This window comes from Hylobates moloch, unplaced genomic scaffold, assembly GCF_009828535.3.
Source record: "Hylobates moloch isolate HMO894 unplaced genomic scaffold, HMol_V3 SCAFFOLD_22, whole genome shotgun sequence".
Lineage (NCBI taxonomy): Eukaryota > Metazoa > Chordata > Mammalia > Primates > Hylobatidae > Hylobates > Hylobates moloch.
Window position 1 is genome coordinate 27,458,119 of NW_026652297.1, and position 16,047 is coordinate 27,474,165.

Here is a 16,047-nt window from a genome sequence, read left to right on the forward strand (position 1 = left end):
GAGAACGCAGGCCCCTCAGCACTACGGAACTGAGGGTGGGAAGCAGACACCACCAGGACGCACAGTCGCCCATGGCGTGGGCTGGAGTGAGACCGCTGGGAGGAGCTAGGCTTGATGCTTTCGCCCAGGGCAGCTGCGTGGTGGAGCTGCAGCTGCTGGGGAGCCCTGCCCCCTTCCTGGGCAGCTGAGAGGCACGTGCTCAGGCAGCAGGTGCAGCTGGGCCTGAGAGGCTACCAGGCCACCTCTCCCTCTGCCCCAAGTGGCCAAGGGACCACCGGCAGCCACCCCGGTCCTTGCCCTGATCCTTGTGTTAGAAGCCACCTGCTGCTTGGATGGTCCCAGTGCCTGGGCCTTGTGGGTGCCTGGGAGCTGCTGGGTGGGTGCAGGCGCTGGGACAGGGCAAGGATGAGAGGCAGGCAAGAGGCAGCAGGTGGAGAGCTCTCTGGCCCTGGCCCCAATCCCACCACCCTGAGCTCACATCCTCAGGAAGGAGGGCATCACAGCGTGAAGCCATGTGTGCCCAAGGCGCCTTCCACGGCGCAGGATGGGAGGAGCCGCACGCTCGTTGCTCCAGCAGCCTGACCCCCCACATCCCCTGTGGCACTCTCATAGCCCACTTCCCACAGCTGTCGGGTGGGGCTTATTATTTCCTGGCCAGAATCAGAGCCACCAGGAGCACTGACTACAGCAGAGTGCCGAGCAGGGGTGAGGGAGGCTGGGTTACAGAGCTCCTCTGGGGATGGGGTGGTGGTGTCTCCAGGAGGCCACCTGGCTGCATGGGCTCCTAGCAGCCCCCTGGAACCAAGACCACCTGCCTCTGCAGGAGATGTGGCTGCAGGCCGCCTGCTCCTGTGGGAAGAGCATGTCTTCACCATGAAAACCTCTGTTTCCCATGACAGCACCCCTTAGTCACCAAGAGGCTCTGCCTGCTCAGGCCACTGGAGGCGATTGCTGATAAATTACAACCACGGTGGGGGGAGATTGGGTCCTGGGATTGGGATTCCCTAGGGGTAGGGACAAGTGTCACACCCTTCTACATTCAGGGGGAACTCACATCAGGCAGGGTAGGGCGCAGCTTGTGCCGAGGTGGCTGAAGAGTAGGGGACCAGGACTCTGTCACATCTGCCCTGGTCACTGACCCACTGAGGCCCCATCTCCCTGTTTTCTACTTCTTAGCAACAGAACAGACTTTGCCAAAGCCCCAGGGTGGACAGTGGACGTGCCATGGTGCTGCGTGGGATCTCAGGTCAGGGCTCAGCCTGCTGGCAGGGGAGGTGGAGACATGCACAGGCTGGGCGCCTGTGCCAGCCCCTCTCAGATATGTCCCTGGGACCCCATAGAGGCCCTGCTGACTCTACCCAACCACACTAGGGGAGCCTCACCCCAGGCGTGAAGCCAGGATCCAGGCTCCACTCTGCTGTTCCAGCGCACTTCACCCCTCCTCTCTCCCTGCCCACCTCAGCCCACCAAAATCTCCTCTCCCGCTCCTAGGTGCTGACTGTCCCACTATGAGAAGTCAGTTTGGCTCTCTCTTTCCACATGTGAGGAAACAGCCTCCAAGGCCTGGTGGGGGCAGGTCAGACAGCCCACCGAGCACGCCCCGCTTCATGGTCCTGCACCATGCTGGCAGCTGCCACACCTGGCCGCTGACCCGAGAACACGCCGTGGCTTTCCACTAGACTGTAAGCTCCTGAAGTCTGTTTTACATTTATCCTCAAAGAAGGGGGCCGGGCTGGGCCCAGGCCAGTGATCAAAGCATTACCCATGATCACTGCCCAATTCTTGTCTGCCCTAAGGCTCAATATCAAACTCACTCCCCTGGGGATGGGAGGGGCGAAGAGGAGCAGGAGAGGGAAGGGGAGCAAGGCCGGCTGGGAGGTGGGCTAGGCGCAGCCAGCACTGGTGGGGAATGCCTGCCATGCCTTGGTCTATGCCCACGCAGCCGGGAGCTTCCACCCACCAGGAAAGGGAAATTGAAAGCATCCCCATCCGACATGTGAATGCGGCCCAGAGACTGGGGATTAGAGGTTGAGCCCCTGCAGGGAGGCTGGGGGCGGTAGGGTGGCCATGTGGCCATGATCTTCATCAGAGGACAGGAAAGCTGGAGTTTCCTGTTTCCGGTGCTGGGGTCCCTGGGAGCTTCTCTTCTGGCAAGAGGAAGCCAATGGGAGGAGGCTGTAGGCTGCGCGGTTTTACGTGGTTGGGGGAGATGGTATGTCAGCTGTGGGGACGCAGGGAGAAGCTAGCCAGGCAGGCCTGAGGGCTCATGCAGAGGTCAGCGGATCCGCTGCGGAGATGTGCGCCCCCTCTGCCACGCCCCCACCTTCCTGGCAGGTGGTGGGCCACCAGGGTGGTGGGAAGTGGCCGGGGTTTCTCTCTATTTGGGCTTCAGAAGCCGGGGATCAGATTTCAAGGGCGCCTTGCTGATACTGAAATTGAGGTGGGAGTCAGTGCCCCAGTTCTCTGAGTCCCTGCCTCATTCTGCCAGCCATGGGTGCCTGTGGCAGCCTCTGTGTCCGTCTCTGGGACCCCTGTGGCCCTGGCACAGAAGAGCCTTCTGTGGACAGGGTCTGCTCAGTCTGCGTCCTTCCCAATCAGCCCTGAACCGTCTGTCCTGAAGCCCAGGACCAAAACCCACAGCCACGGAGCTCTTTCTGCACCCCAGCTCCCTATGCAACCCTGTGGCATGGGCCTGCACAGTCACCAGCAGGCAGGGGGTGGTGGATGCCCAATCTGGGGAGGCTGGGGGGCCAGGGCCGAAGTGGGAGGCACAGTCCCTTCCCTCCCTGCCTTCGCTGGGCCTCCACGGTCCTGGCTTAGAAACAAGAGCTTGCTAGGGTGAGGCGGGCCTTTTCCTAATCCCATACTTCAGGGCCTGCACAGTCAATGAACAGCTCAGCTATCCCAAACACCAAGGGCTGCAGGATCAAAAACTGCTCCCCTCATTGCCCTGTGGGCCCTGGGCCAGGCCAGTGATAATTAGGCAGAGCCTCATTACCCGGCCCTGGCAAGGCACTGCCTGGGACCACCGCAGAAGAGGCAAGGAAGTGCAGCTGGGTGAACAGGAGCTTTCTAGGTCACAGCCTGCTCGAGAGAGGCCAGGGAAGATGAAGTGATTTGGGGCTTCAAGGCACGGCTCTGCCTGTTCCCCGCCCTGGGGACCGAGGGAATAGGCCTGTCTGATCACTGACCAGGGCCTGCCCAACAGAAGATGAGTCTCACAGAAGCATTCCTGACCCCAACAGGTCACAAGCTAGGGGACCTTCCCGGGCCAGACCCCGCTGCCGCGCCCCTCCCTGTGTGCGGCCACCCCCACATTTCCAAAGCTGAGTGCTGCAGGCAGCTGCTCTCCCAATCCGGCGGGGCAAGATGAAAGGCCTTGCTCATGTCCGCTGAGGGCTGGCCAAGATCTCTGCTAGCTCCATTCAGCAAGCCCTGGCCCCAGTGGCTCTCAATCAGGAGGAAGCGGTCAAATGACCACCAGAACAGCGGCGGTTGCTGGGTGGGGTGGGAAGGGGGTGGTGGCAGGGGCACCCTGAGCTTGCCTGGGCCATGCGGGTGCTCTGGAGCCCCCAGGAGCATGTACGCTTAGGCCACAGGTCACAGAGCTGACGTCCCCACTGAGTTTCCCATCAGGCCCCATGGGAATCTGGGGACAGGCAGCTAGAAATCCTGTTCAGTCCCCAAGGGGCCGCTGACCTGCCTCTCCCTAAGTGCCCCGAAGCCCCCAGGTGACATTTACTCACTTTTTTAAGGGCTCGATCACAGTCTTCTGGATCTGGTTCACCTGTCAAAGAAAAACCCAAAGACATTAAAACTGGTGGGGAGGGGAGGGCGACATGCAAGGCAGGGCCCCTAACTACCACTGGGCTAGGAAGTCTGAAGGGCCACAGGGTGCTGTCCTTGTCCTGGGCCTGGCTTTGCTCAGGGTGGAGGCCACGTGGGTGGCCACGGAAGGCTCAGGGGCTGGGGTGAACAGGACTGCTGCCAGCGACCCTCACAGTAAGTAACATGAGCTCGTGGAGCCTCAGGAAGCAGGTAGAGCCAAGGCAGAACAGTATGGAAAGACTCCCGTGGGCTTGCAGCACCTTGCAGCACACGAGGCCAGAGGGCTTAGAGCCCCGAGAGCAGAGGGAGCCCACTCGGGCCTCCCTGCACAGTCCACCCAGAGGCCCAGATGGGGGGCAGAAGTCATGCTTGCCCACCCCAGACCAAGACCTAGTCACCTTTTCCTGATTGAAGGCATCCATCCGCTTCATGGCCATGTCCAGGGCCGTCACCATGTTCAGCAGGTCCTGGTCTTGCTCACAGAGGGGATTGGAGAGTAAGTCCAAGGATATCTTCACGGCAGATTTTGACATGGCTGTGGGAAGCCAAAGCTCAGTGAGCCTTCTATGAAGGGGCAGGTTTCACGGCCTTCTCTCCAGGACCCTGTCCTCCTATGCCAGGGGCCTGCACCCTGAAGACCTCTTCCCACAGCCACGGCTGTCAAGAATGGCGAAGTACCACACAACCACAAGCTGCTGATCCCTATGGTTTAATGTTCATTCCTGACCCTAACACTGCTCCGGACAATTCTTTTGAACGGCTTTACCTGTTCTCCAAACCCTGGGTTAGAAAAGGACCATCTGGGTGGGAGGCTATAAAATATGTTTCTGGCTCCAAAGATCCTAATTCAGTAAACCTGGTACCCAAAAATATGCATTTAAAACCACCTCTCCAGGTGGTTTGGACATGATGCGTGGTTTGGGACTCCCGGATGGACAAGAATAACAGTACTTCAGTTTACACACACTTTTACTACAAAAGGCCCAAAAGTAAGTATTTCAGGCTTTGTGGGCCGTACGATTTCTGTTGCAACTTCTCATCTCTGCCTTGTGCTGTGAAAACTGCACATAAAAAATGGATGTGGCTGTTTCAATAAAACTTTATTGACAAAACTAGGTCAGATTAGGCCAGCAGCTGTAGCCTGCCAACTCCTGGTTTCCTCAACATCCAGTAGGAAAAGATACACTGGAAAATGATTCCCCCCCCCGAGACTCGCCCAGACACATTCTGCAACTGGTACGGGCAGCACTGGGACAGCAAGGCCCTCCTTCAGGGTCTCTTCCTGCTCCCCCAGAATTTTGTTTGTAAATAATGGAAACCTGGGGACTTGTACGGGACAAAGAGCTCCAAAGCTGCCAGCAGGTCCCCATCTTGGGGTGCTGCCGAGGTTCCCATGCACTCTCATTTAGGGCTCAAGCAACCCAGGGGATGTCTAGTGGAAATGTATTTTGGTTCCATTTTAGAGAGGAGGGAGATCAGGTGCAAAAGGGTTCATAATGCCTCCAAGGTCAAATGGCTGAGTGCGCCAGCCGGGCCCTGACCCTTGACCCTGGGCAGCTACTTCCCTGTTCACTGCTCTCCTTCTGATCTGGCCTAGAGGAAGCCAGTGGACAGGTCCATCAGGCTCTGTCCATCAGGCGTCCGCTGACGTTTTTCAAGGCACCCTGGTACCCGATCCCCACGAATGTGCCACCCACCCCTCTGTGCTCCTCCCTCCTGTGTTGACATTCCCTGCTGGGCAGATGGGAAGCCTGGGAGTCACAGGCGGCTCAGAGGCGGGCTGGAGACCTGCTGGCAGCTTTGGAGCTCTTGGCCCCAAACATGTTTTCAGGCCTCTATTATCTCTAGATTCTAGAAACAAAACTCTGGAGGGGCAGGAAGCGGCCCTAGAGAAGGGTCATGCTGGCCTGATGCCGTCTGTACCAGGGTCAGAGTGCGTCTGAGGCAGGCCTCAGGAGAGCAGACACATTGTGAATGCATTTCTTACCATATGCATGTTACTGAATTTAAGATGCTCTTCATTGTAAGTCACTTATTGTATAAACCACTAAGAGAGAAAAAAATTGTTGTCAATCAAACCAGGCTACACTTTCAGTACTTTGATTTCAGAGATGTTAACTGTGGAAAAAGTGTCTTAAAACCCATGACATAAGGTCTGCCTCCCAGTTAAGTACAGACGTGGCCTTGCCTAGCACTCCATGGCATGAACCCGAACCCTGACCCTGTGTTCCCCAGGGAGGGGTCTGCCTCCCCCAGGCCCCTTCACCAGCCAGCAAAGCAGCACTGAGCAGACTAGCCGGCCCGGAGCACCCTCCTGGGGTTTTTCTGGAATCTGGGAGAGTGCTACAGTCACCCAGCAAAAGGGCAAACTGTGGGAGAAGGCTGGAAATGTAAACTTTCCAGAAATGTTGAAGTAACGGAGGGAAAAACACCTCTTAAATTCTGTGGAGTTACTCTGTAGGTTTAGGAACAAACGTTATGTGTAACTTGATTTGATTATGAAATGATCACATACAGCATAATAAAAATATAATAAAATTCTGGATAAAGCTAGAAATGTTTCTGAAAAATTTCTATTTCTTAAAAAAACATCTGAGGAAAACAACCCAAAAAGCCAGAGTGAGGAGACGTTCTTCCCACATTCCGTTTTTCTTTTTTTTTTTTCAGACGGAGTTTCGCTCTTGTTGCCCAGGCTGGAGTGCAATGGCATCATCTCGGCTCACTGCATCCTCCGCCTCCTGGCTTCAAGTGATTCTCCTGCCTCAGCCTCCCAAGTAGCTGGGATTATAGGCGCCTGCCATCACACCCACCTAATTTTTGTATTTTTAGTAGAGACAGGGTTTCACCATGTTGGCCACGCTGGTCTCGAACTCCCGACCTCAGGTGATCTACCTGCCTTCGCCTCCCAAAGTGCTGGAATTACAGGTGTGAACCATTGCGCCCGGCCCAGCCCCATTTTCCCCTTTCTTTCCTAAAGCTCTTGCATTGTCAGGAAGTCAAGGAACTGAGTGGGCTCAGTGGCCGGTCCTGGGCAGAACTGGGTCTGGAATCCCCACCCAGTGATGCCCTCGCTTCACGTGTGCAGAGCAGAGCTGGGGTATATGACGCCAAGAACACCATGGTCTTGGCTGGGCATGGTGGCTCATGCCTGTTATCCCTGTGCTCTGGGAAGCTGAAGCAGGAGGATCCCTTGAGCCCAGGAGTTCGAGACCAGCCTGGATGACATAGTGCGACTCTGCTCCCCCTCAACAAAAATAAACAACAGCAGGTCTCCGTGCCCCTCTGGACCTGTGGTCCCTGCTCCAGCCCATACCCCTCATTGTTCCCTGCAGGGACTAGGAGAGGGGCATAGTCAGCCTGGCCCACACCAGGAGGCTGGTGATCTTTGAACCTTAGAGAAAGTGAGGGTCTTGGACCCCACCTGGGTCTCTGGAATCCTGATGCGGCCTCTGGAACGTAAGATTCAAAGATTCGCCAGAGCACTCTGAAAGTAATATGAGTTTCTGAAAGAAAGGTCATCTTTTTTAGAATAAGTGGGGATTTTCCACCTTGCTGGGGAACTCAGGAGATTCCACGCTCAGGAAAGGCATCCTTCCATTCCCCTCAACTGTCCAGATCAGTGGTGCTCACAGTGTGGGCCTCAGCGTCACCTGGGAACTCCAGGGACACACATTTTCAGGTCTCGCCCAGCCCATGAGTTGGTTGGAGGCTGGAGGTGGGGCCCGGTGGCCCGTGGCACAGCAAGCCCGCCTACAACGCTGATGCCCTGTATGCGAGACTGATGTGGCTGTCAAGCTCGCCTCAGCCCCATGACTAGCACCACCGCTCTTCAGAGGCACTCTCTGCCCACATCCATTCCTGACTGAGGACAGTAGTGTCAGGCTTCTGCAGTCACCCATCGAACTCTGGTTTCTCTGCTGGAAAACTAAGCTTTCCACAGCCACGGATGGTGCGTCACGGACCCCTGATGCCCTCCTTGGTTCTGCAGCAAGCCACTGTGAACACAGCACATCCTGGCTTCATTTATGCTCTGACAATGCAGCTGTCTGCAGAAGCAGGAAGGAAAGGAAGCAATGGGTCACAGCAGCTCCCGAACTGGAAAGGCAGTGGGGACCGATCAAGAAAAATGCAACCCAAGTAACTCAGACCTGAAATAACTATAAAACAAACAATTGCAGACAAACTCCCAAATCCAGTCCTTGGCTTGTGACACACATAGTTTGACAACGCTAGAAGCCAGGAGCAAGGTGCATGTTCAGACCAGCCCACAGCCCAGGAATTAGCACTGGCATGAGCATTTATGGCACAGACCAAGACAGCCACAGTCCCTGCACAGGCAGTCAGCGCTCACTCGGGCATGGTGGTGGTGGTGGTGGTGGTGGTGACGGTGGCTCCAAGGGAAGGAATGTTTTCCTTTTGTGATCATTGCTTTGTAGGAAAGGTGTGTTTACACATCAGTAACTGGCTGAGGCTTAGGAGCTGGCATAAAATGGGAACAAATTCAAATCACTGCCTCTATTAGGGACATTTCAAGGGTTTTCCTCTTAACTGCAGTACCAAGTAGGAGCACGCTGGTCCTCAAATCCCACCCTTAGGTGCCCACTGCCCTGTGGCTCTTTGAATGGTGTCAGCAGACAGTGATGCTCCCCCATTTACACTAGGCTCATAGCCAAGCCAAGAGTGGATGGGCCAGGGTTCCGGAGCGGGGGCTGTTTCAGTCGCCTTCTAGTTTGGTGGTGGGGGTGGGCAAAGGAATGAGTGGGGCATGGGCAGGCTTTGCTGTGGAGACAAGGCCCTGGACTTGGAGGAGCTGAACTCTTCTTCCCTTATCGAATGGACATGCCCATTTATAAAATGGGTGTGTCCTGTGCCCCGCCTACCTCAAGGTCAGAAGAGCTCAGGTAAGATGAAATTTCTTCACAGTCATAACACGGCATTATTCAGCAGCTGGAGTGGCCGAGGGGACTGAAAATGGCTTCTCCACCCTCCTGCTGCCTCTCCTGCATCTCTGGTCAGCATGCATGGCCTTTGGGCCTCCGCGTTTGCTGTCCACTGTGTTTCAGGCCCTCTTCCCTTGGCTCTACTTGTGTGGGTTACTCATTCCTTCAGGACTCTGCTCAGGGATCACGTCCCCAGGAAGGCCTCCCTTGACCCTGTCACTCTCCACTTCCTTATTTTTATTGACCTCGCATGCCACAACGTGTCATTATAATACCGATCCACTTGTGGACCTCTTGCAGGTCTTCCTCCTAGAACATAAGCTCCCATCTTGTCTTGCTGTTGAGTCTAGTGCTGAGAGTGCCTGGTGCACGTGGGTTCTCAGTCAGTATCTGCTGAGTGAGAGGAAGTGGGCAGTCCTGGCCATACCCAAGTCTCTTTCAGGTCCTCGTCCCAGTGTGGTATAGAGACACGGCTCTCCCACTGGACCCAGGGAAGGAGCCGCAGGAGTCCACCCAGTCAGGGAGCCTTGCTGCCGACCATGATGACAGTGACGACAGGAGCGGACACCCTGAGAGCTGACCCGTGCCAGGCCCTGTTCTCAGTACTTTACATTGCTCATCCGACTTCATCTTCAACAACAGCCTATGCCACTTGGACTGGTGTTACCTGTGCTTCTCAGGTGAGGGAGCTGAGGTAGAGCTAAGTCAGCTGTCCAGAGCTGCACAGGGAGTGCTGAAGCTATTGATCAACCTTTGGTCAAGTGCTTGCTGCTCTGGGGTGGGAAAGTCAAGGCCTTGGAGAAAGAACCTCAAGGAATGGTCTCCATCTCTCCCGGTTGCTCGTCGCCTCCTTCCTGGGACATGGCGTGAGGCAAGGGCTCTGGACGCTCCCTTATTCCCGACCTGCCTGTGTCTCTAGGCTCCCGGACCCGGTTCCTCCTTGTTTCAAATAAGAACTCTCCAGCCAAGAAACCTCCTCAAGGGCCCTGGCTGTTTCCCAGCACCTGCTGGCCCCTACTTCCCAAGGACCTCCCAGTGCCCTTTGTCATGACAGAATTATCTGGGGTATTTCTGGCCTTACACTTTAACCCAGCCTCCTGTTTAAACACACAACAGCTTCCATTCTTGTTGCCACTGGAGTGCCCGTCCCAGCAGGCCAGGGAGTCTCATTTCTGCGGGAGGGAACGTGCTTCCCTTTCCCTCTGGACAGCCTGAACCAGTGGCCAGGATTCTGAGGCAATGGAGGCATCTGCTACCAGAAGCTTCCACCAGCTGCAGTACTGCCCTGACTGGAGTCCCAGGAGAGCCTTGCCCCAGCACCCACATCCAGACTGGGGCAGTGCGAGTTCTGTGCAAAGCAGAATCTGACTGGTGAGGAGTAACTGTCCTCAGGCTGCTTCTCAGGACACTGGGTACACATCCTCTGAGTGCAGCAATGTCACAGCCCTTGGGGGGCTGAGGGAGGAGGATGCCCACCTCTGCCCCACCTGCCTAAGCCAGTGACGTGGGTGGAAAGTCACCTACCCAGGTCGGCGTCGGTGCTCTTCTTCATGTCTTTCTGCAGCCTCCGGGTCTGCTCTTCCAGCCTGCAAGGCAGGGGATGGGCTGCTTGGGGTCCTCTTCCTTCCCCCTACCTGAGCGAAGCCCAGGTGCTCTGGAGGGCCTGCCAAGGAGGAGGAGAAGGGGATCTTCTCCATGGGGACTTTTCCCGCTGACTGAAGTGCCACTACACCCAAAGGCTACAAGTGAATAACTCTCACGTGGCCACTGCTGGGGAACAGTTCCAGCAGCCTGGTGACCCAAGCAGCCCTCAGATTCCAGGGTGCTCACGGGGCACAGGGGCAGCCCAGGGAAGGGCACTGGGCAGACAGGTGAGACCTGGCAGGGGGCCCTTGTCCCTCCCTGCCTCCCCACCTCATCTTTCTGGGGTTGACACTCACTGCTGAAGTTTTCCATACTCCCTTTCAAAGTCTCTCTCCACCTGCAATGAGAGAGATAACTCAATTATCGGAGAAATGACAACACGGTGGAAAAAACCTCCTAGCCTCCTGAAACTCTCTCCACACCCTGCCCCAGTCCGCAGAAAACAGCACGGTCCAGTTCACACAAGCACGGACAGATTGCTCCTGACACGGTATTCCTGTGTTCCCAAGTTAATTAAGTGTTTGATTTATGGAGGAAGGCTCCCCTCCCAGAGGGGCCAGCCAGGCAGGTGCCAGCGGACTGTGGCTCTGCTCTTCCCAGCCGGGAGCAAGGCACTGGCTGCGTGCCCTCCTCACCCCAGGCGGGAGGCAGTCAGGGTGCTCAGAACGTGACTGGACCCCATCCAGGGAGGCAGCAGTGTGCAGAGGAGAGGGCGGGTCTGGAATTGGGGTCTGTCTCTGCCTTTTCCTAGTTTCCAGGTCCATGCAGGGCACCGCCCCCCCCCCCCCCCCCCCCCCCCCCCCCACACCCTGACCTCCGCTCAGGGCCATCTGCCCCTGCTGGGCTCAGGGTGGGTCAGGAACAATCGTGCACCTGTGCTTTGTGATTGGGATGCATCGAACACAGACACTGTGACTACTGACTCAGGTCAGGCTCTCTCCATTCCCGACCAGATATCAACTCTCTCGAGAGCCAGCAACACTGAAACCAAATGGGTGAGTCCTGAACCCGGGGCTGCACTTGTTGTGGAAGATGAAGTTAAGAAGTCTAGTACTTTCTTCTGGTGCCTTGACTTCACTATCTGTAAAACAGAGCCTCATGATTGGTCTCCTACGGGCATGCAATGGGAAGTAAATGACATCGAGAGGCAAAGAAGGAGACTAAGCTAGAGGCCTGCTCTCCCTGGCCAGAGCTGCAGCCGTCAGGGGCCAGCTTTGGGCTCTGTGCTCTGAGAAGTCAAAACCGCTAACTCATGTTCACAGAGCCCTCACTGTCTGCTTTACAAGAATGGAGTTCTCTACACTCATCTCCAAGGCAGGTGTGACTATCCGATAATAGTACTGAGGAGGCCACCAGGAACCAGGTTATGTACCCTGGCCAAGGTCACCCCATTGGTGAGGGGTAGAGTTGAGCACAGTGGGAATGGAACCCAGGCAGCCTGGCTCCACAGCCTGTGTTCGTAACCATCATTCTCCTGGAAGGCATTTGCTGATAAATGAAAGCCTTGACCTAAGAAACAAGTCTTCCTGGCTGCTCCCGGGAATCCCGTCCCCAAGAGCCCTAGATCCTGACTTCTGCTCTGAGGGTCAGGGAGTACATATCTGCAGAAACTGTCAAAGCCACGATATTCCCACCACTGCCTTCCAGCAACGCTGACCTGATGACAGCGTTCTAAGCCCATCAACCTTAGCACTCCACGTTTGGATTTAGATTAATTCAACATAGCCCTGGAATGACAAAACAGCATTTATGTTACCAATGAGGAGCCCGAAGCCCAGAGACAGGAGTGACTTCCCTAAGGATGCAGGACATTCTGCTGGCAATGCAAGGCTAGAATCCAGAGTCCTGGTTCAGGTCTTTTTGTTTCAAATTTAAACAACATTCATTCCTACGAACATGTATTGAGCACCTATTAAGTGTGATGCATTCTGCCAGGTTTTGGGGATACCCTGGTGATTCAAACAGACATGGGCCCTAGTGGTGGAGATAAACAACTGCCAGATACAAATTTACTTGCTGACTATGACGGGCCTTTTGGACAGCAGGAATGAGGCCAGAGAGAGTTGAACACAGTCTGCTTAGCTCTGGCTCTCTGGGCATGACAACAGACTCACTGCATGGAGATAGCTTACCTTCCTCATTTCAACTGTAAAATCCAGAAGCAGGAAAAAATGCTCCTTTCCTTACTTTATGATCCTAGCATCTAGAACCTCCCACAAAACTGTGAAGTAAAACCCACCATTGGTGCCCCCGCCTCCCATCCTACAATCTTTCTTCCTCTTTTCAACAGACTCTTTCTCCATCCAGGAACCCAACATTTTTATCATTACTTACCTTAGGATCCAGCAAAAGCTACTTATAAGAAAAAAATTCAAAATTCACTCCCACTAAAGCACAAACGCTTGATGAGCATTTAAAGTGTTGCCCGTCCCAGGGGATTTGCAAGTTTGCAGGAACCACAGTCTTAGCTAAAGGAACGGAAAGGCTGTGGTGTGACTGCAGGTGGGAAATTTGCTTTGGTGTGAAGGAGCCTCGCCAGGGCCCTTGAAAGTCTGTATTTTGGTGTCTGCCTAGTTTTCTCCAGCAGGGCTGGAAGAATGCAGTTTAGAGGCATGAGCAGAGACAGGTAAGATATGAACTCTGATACTAGCTGTGGAGACTTGATAGTACTGAGCATTTTTTTTTTTTTTTTTGAGACAGGGTTTTGCTCTGTTGCCCAGGCTGGAATGTGGTGGTGGCATCATGGCTCACTGCAGCCTTGACCTTCAAGGCTCAAGCAATACTCCTGTCTCAGCCTCCTGCAGAGCTGGGACTACAGGCATATGCCATTATGCCTGGCTAATTTTTTAAATTTTTGTGGAGACGGGATTTTGCTATGTTGCCTAGGCTTGTCTTAAACTCCTGGCCTCAAGTGATCCTCTTGCATTGGCCTCCCAAAGTGCTGGGATTACAGGTTTAAGCCACCTTACCCAGGGAACTTTAGGTGGCTTGCAAGGAAATAGCTGATAATAATATCTACCCCAGTGGTTCCTTTTGAGGATTAACAGGCAGTGCGTGTAGAGCAGATTGCAAGGTGCCTGGCCCATGGCAGTCCTCACTAAATGTTAGTTTCTGTGTTTTTCTCCTGCTGGCTGCGGTGCTGGGAAGACCAGAGCAATCTGGGGCTGCAGGCTGGGCTATAAACCTGGGCTATAAGCTGCCCCCCAAGCACACGGGAAACTGGCAGCCAGGGAAACCCTGATGTTGGCTAAGGGTGGAGTCCCTTGCTTGGGTGTTGTGACAGTGCCCTAGCTCCCTTTACTAGATACACTTTTTTTTTTCTTTTGAGACAGAGTTTCGCTCTTGTCACCTAGGCTAGAGTGCAATGGTGTGATCTCGGCTCACTGCAACCTCCGCCTCCCGGGTTCAAGTGATTCTCCTGCCTCAGCCTCCCGAGTAGCTGGGATTACAGGCATGAGCCACCGTGCCTGGCTAATTTTTGTCTTTTTTAGTAGAGACAGGGCTTCTCCATGTTGGTCAGGCTGGCCTCAAACTCCTGACCTCAGGTGATCCCCCCGCCGCCTCGGCCTCCCAAAGTGTTGGGATTACAGGCGTGAGCCACTGTGCCTGGCCTGCTGGACATACCCTCCTTTTTTTTTTTTTTTTTGAGACAGACTGTCACTCTGTCGCTCAGACTGGAGCGCAGTGGCACAATCTCTGCTCACTGCAACCTCTGCCTCCCAGGCTCAAGCAATTCTCATGCCTCAGCCTCCCAAGTAGCTGGGACTACAGGAGTGAGCCACCACACCCGGCTAATTTTTGAATTTTTTTTTTTTTTTTGGTAGAGATGGGGTCACCATGTTGCCTGGGCTGGTCTTGAACTCCTGGCCTCAAGTGATCTGCCTGCCTTGGCCTCCCAAAGTGCTGGGATTACAGGCATGAGCCACCGTGCCTGGCCCACATCTTTCTTCTAACCTTGCAGGATATGACAGCTGAGCAGCATCTTTACTTATTAAAAGTATTTATTTCCAGAAAGAGAAAATTAAAACTAAGCACTACTTGGCCCAAACCAAACTCCTCTAGAGATCCAGAACACACAGGGGGTGCTCTTTGGCAGGGGTGCTGAGTGTTAGCTGAACCCCGGGGGCCCCAGCCTTTGGCTCCCTTCCTCTCTTTTGCAATCCCCCAAGTGTGCCGATGTGTGTGGGATGTCAGAGAACACCTGGTCTCCCTGGCTGGGGACTGCTTGGACTTGTACCGGGAGGGACTTCAGGTTTTCAGCTAGGTTGGATCATCCTGGAAGGTGAGGAACTTGAGGTCTCCCATTGAAGCCGAGGAGCAGGTCCGGGGCGGGAGTGCGTTTTCTACTTGGTGCCGCTCAAGGCCATCTGACAGCCTGAGAGGAGTTCGGACACATTTCACCTCCCCTGCTTCCAGCGGCTGGGGTGGGTTGCTTCTCTAGCTCACTGGTCTGAGAGCTCTCTCCTCCACTGGGGAAAGATGCACGGGGACACTGCCAGAATTCTAGCCTCTCAGATAATGGCTAAGGGACTAAAGGGACACACTGGAGCCTCATTCCGAGGAATAGAGCCAGACAGAAAAGATCTGAACATCTTTGAATGCTTGATGCCTTTGCCAAAAAGGCAATTGGACCCCAGTCAACAATGCAAGTATAAACACATGTGCATGGACCGTCAGGGGATCAGGGCAAGCTGGGCCAGGCTGGTGAGGTTAGCGCAGGGAGAACCAAGCCCCAGACGACTACCCTTGGCCACTCCCTGCATTCATTCTCCAAGGCCCACGGTGGGAGGAAGGGGTTTTGCTGTTCTCTGCTCTATTGGCAGTGCACAGGTCAGGCCCTGGCATAGAGTGGGAACTCAGTATTAAGTGAATGAACAGGCTGAGTTCCCACCCAAACTTATGCTCATGGTGAAGTGAAAAAGGAAACTGGCAGGCAGGCAGGGCCGGGGCTCTGATCCCAGGGCTGAGGTGCATCTGATCGGAGTCTGAGAAGCCCAGAATCCTCAGCACTCTGGGAAGCCCCTCCTTCCAGGGATGCTCTGGGTGGGAAGTGGGCTCCCTGTAGGTATGTTCTAGCAGGATTAAGCAGGATTAATGAGGCTAAGGGTCCTGCCGCCTGGCAGGTGAAAATCCTTCTCCAGTGGAGAGGCTGCATGTGGCCAGACTCTCTTTGCCCTAACTTTGCAGAGCACCCACCTGGCTAGGAACCTTGGAGTGCATGTTCCTTGTGTGCAAGACTCACAGTAACCCTTGTTTCAGGGGGACACGAAGAGCAAAGCTTCAAAGAGCTCTTCCCTCCTCCCAGGTTATGCAGGAAGGTGCAGCAGCTTCTTTCTGTGCTAAGATGCTCCAGCCACTTTATGGGACCTGGGGAGCACGAGGGGACTGGGTGGAAGGTTAGGATCGGGATCGGGGGAGCTTGTGTTCCTCCATCTCAGTTCTAATGGTCAGCCCCAGCAGGAGCAAGCCATTCTAGCCAAAACCTTGATAATAATGGAATTTGTGTTAATAACCTGGGCACAGGAGAACAGTGAGGGTAGGGACACAATGCTTTCTTTGTGCCTGACAGTTGGATGCCTTGAGCCAAAAACCTGAAACTCCCTGAAGATAACATGAGCATTTCTTCCCATGACAG

At 54.8% G+C, this 16,047-nt stretch overlaps 1 protein-coding gene across 2 annotated transcripts in view; it reads right to left on the bottom strand.

Annotated features, from left to right (window-relative positions):
- BIN3 (bridging integrator 3) overlaps positions 1–16,047 on the bottom strand; it is a 48,266-nt gene that overhangs the window by 5,476 nt on the left and 26,743 nt on the right. Inside the window, exons 3-6 of one of the 2 annotated variants that reach the window (XM_032143817.2) lie at positions 10,709–10,749; positions 10,293–10,354; positions 4,227–4,363; positions 3,747–3,787 (exon numbers count right to left, since the gene is read on the bottom strand). In XM_032143817.2, the coding sequence (XP_031999708.1) occupies positions 3,747–3,787; positions 4,227–4,363; positions 10,293–10,354; positions 10,709–10,749 (281 nt within the window). Of the gene's footprint in view, positions 1–3,746; positions 3,788–4,226; positions 4,364–5,815; positions 5,876–10,292; positions 10,355–10,708; positions 10,750–16,047 lie in introns of those variants that run through there. The other variant, XM_032143819.2, reaches the window with a different exon arrangement.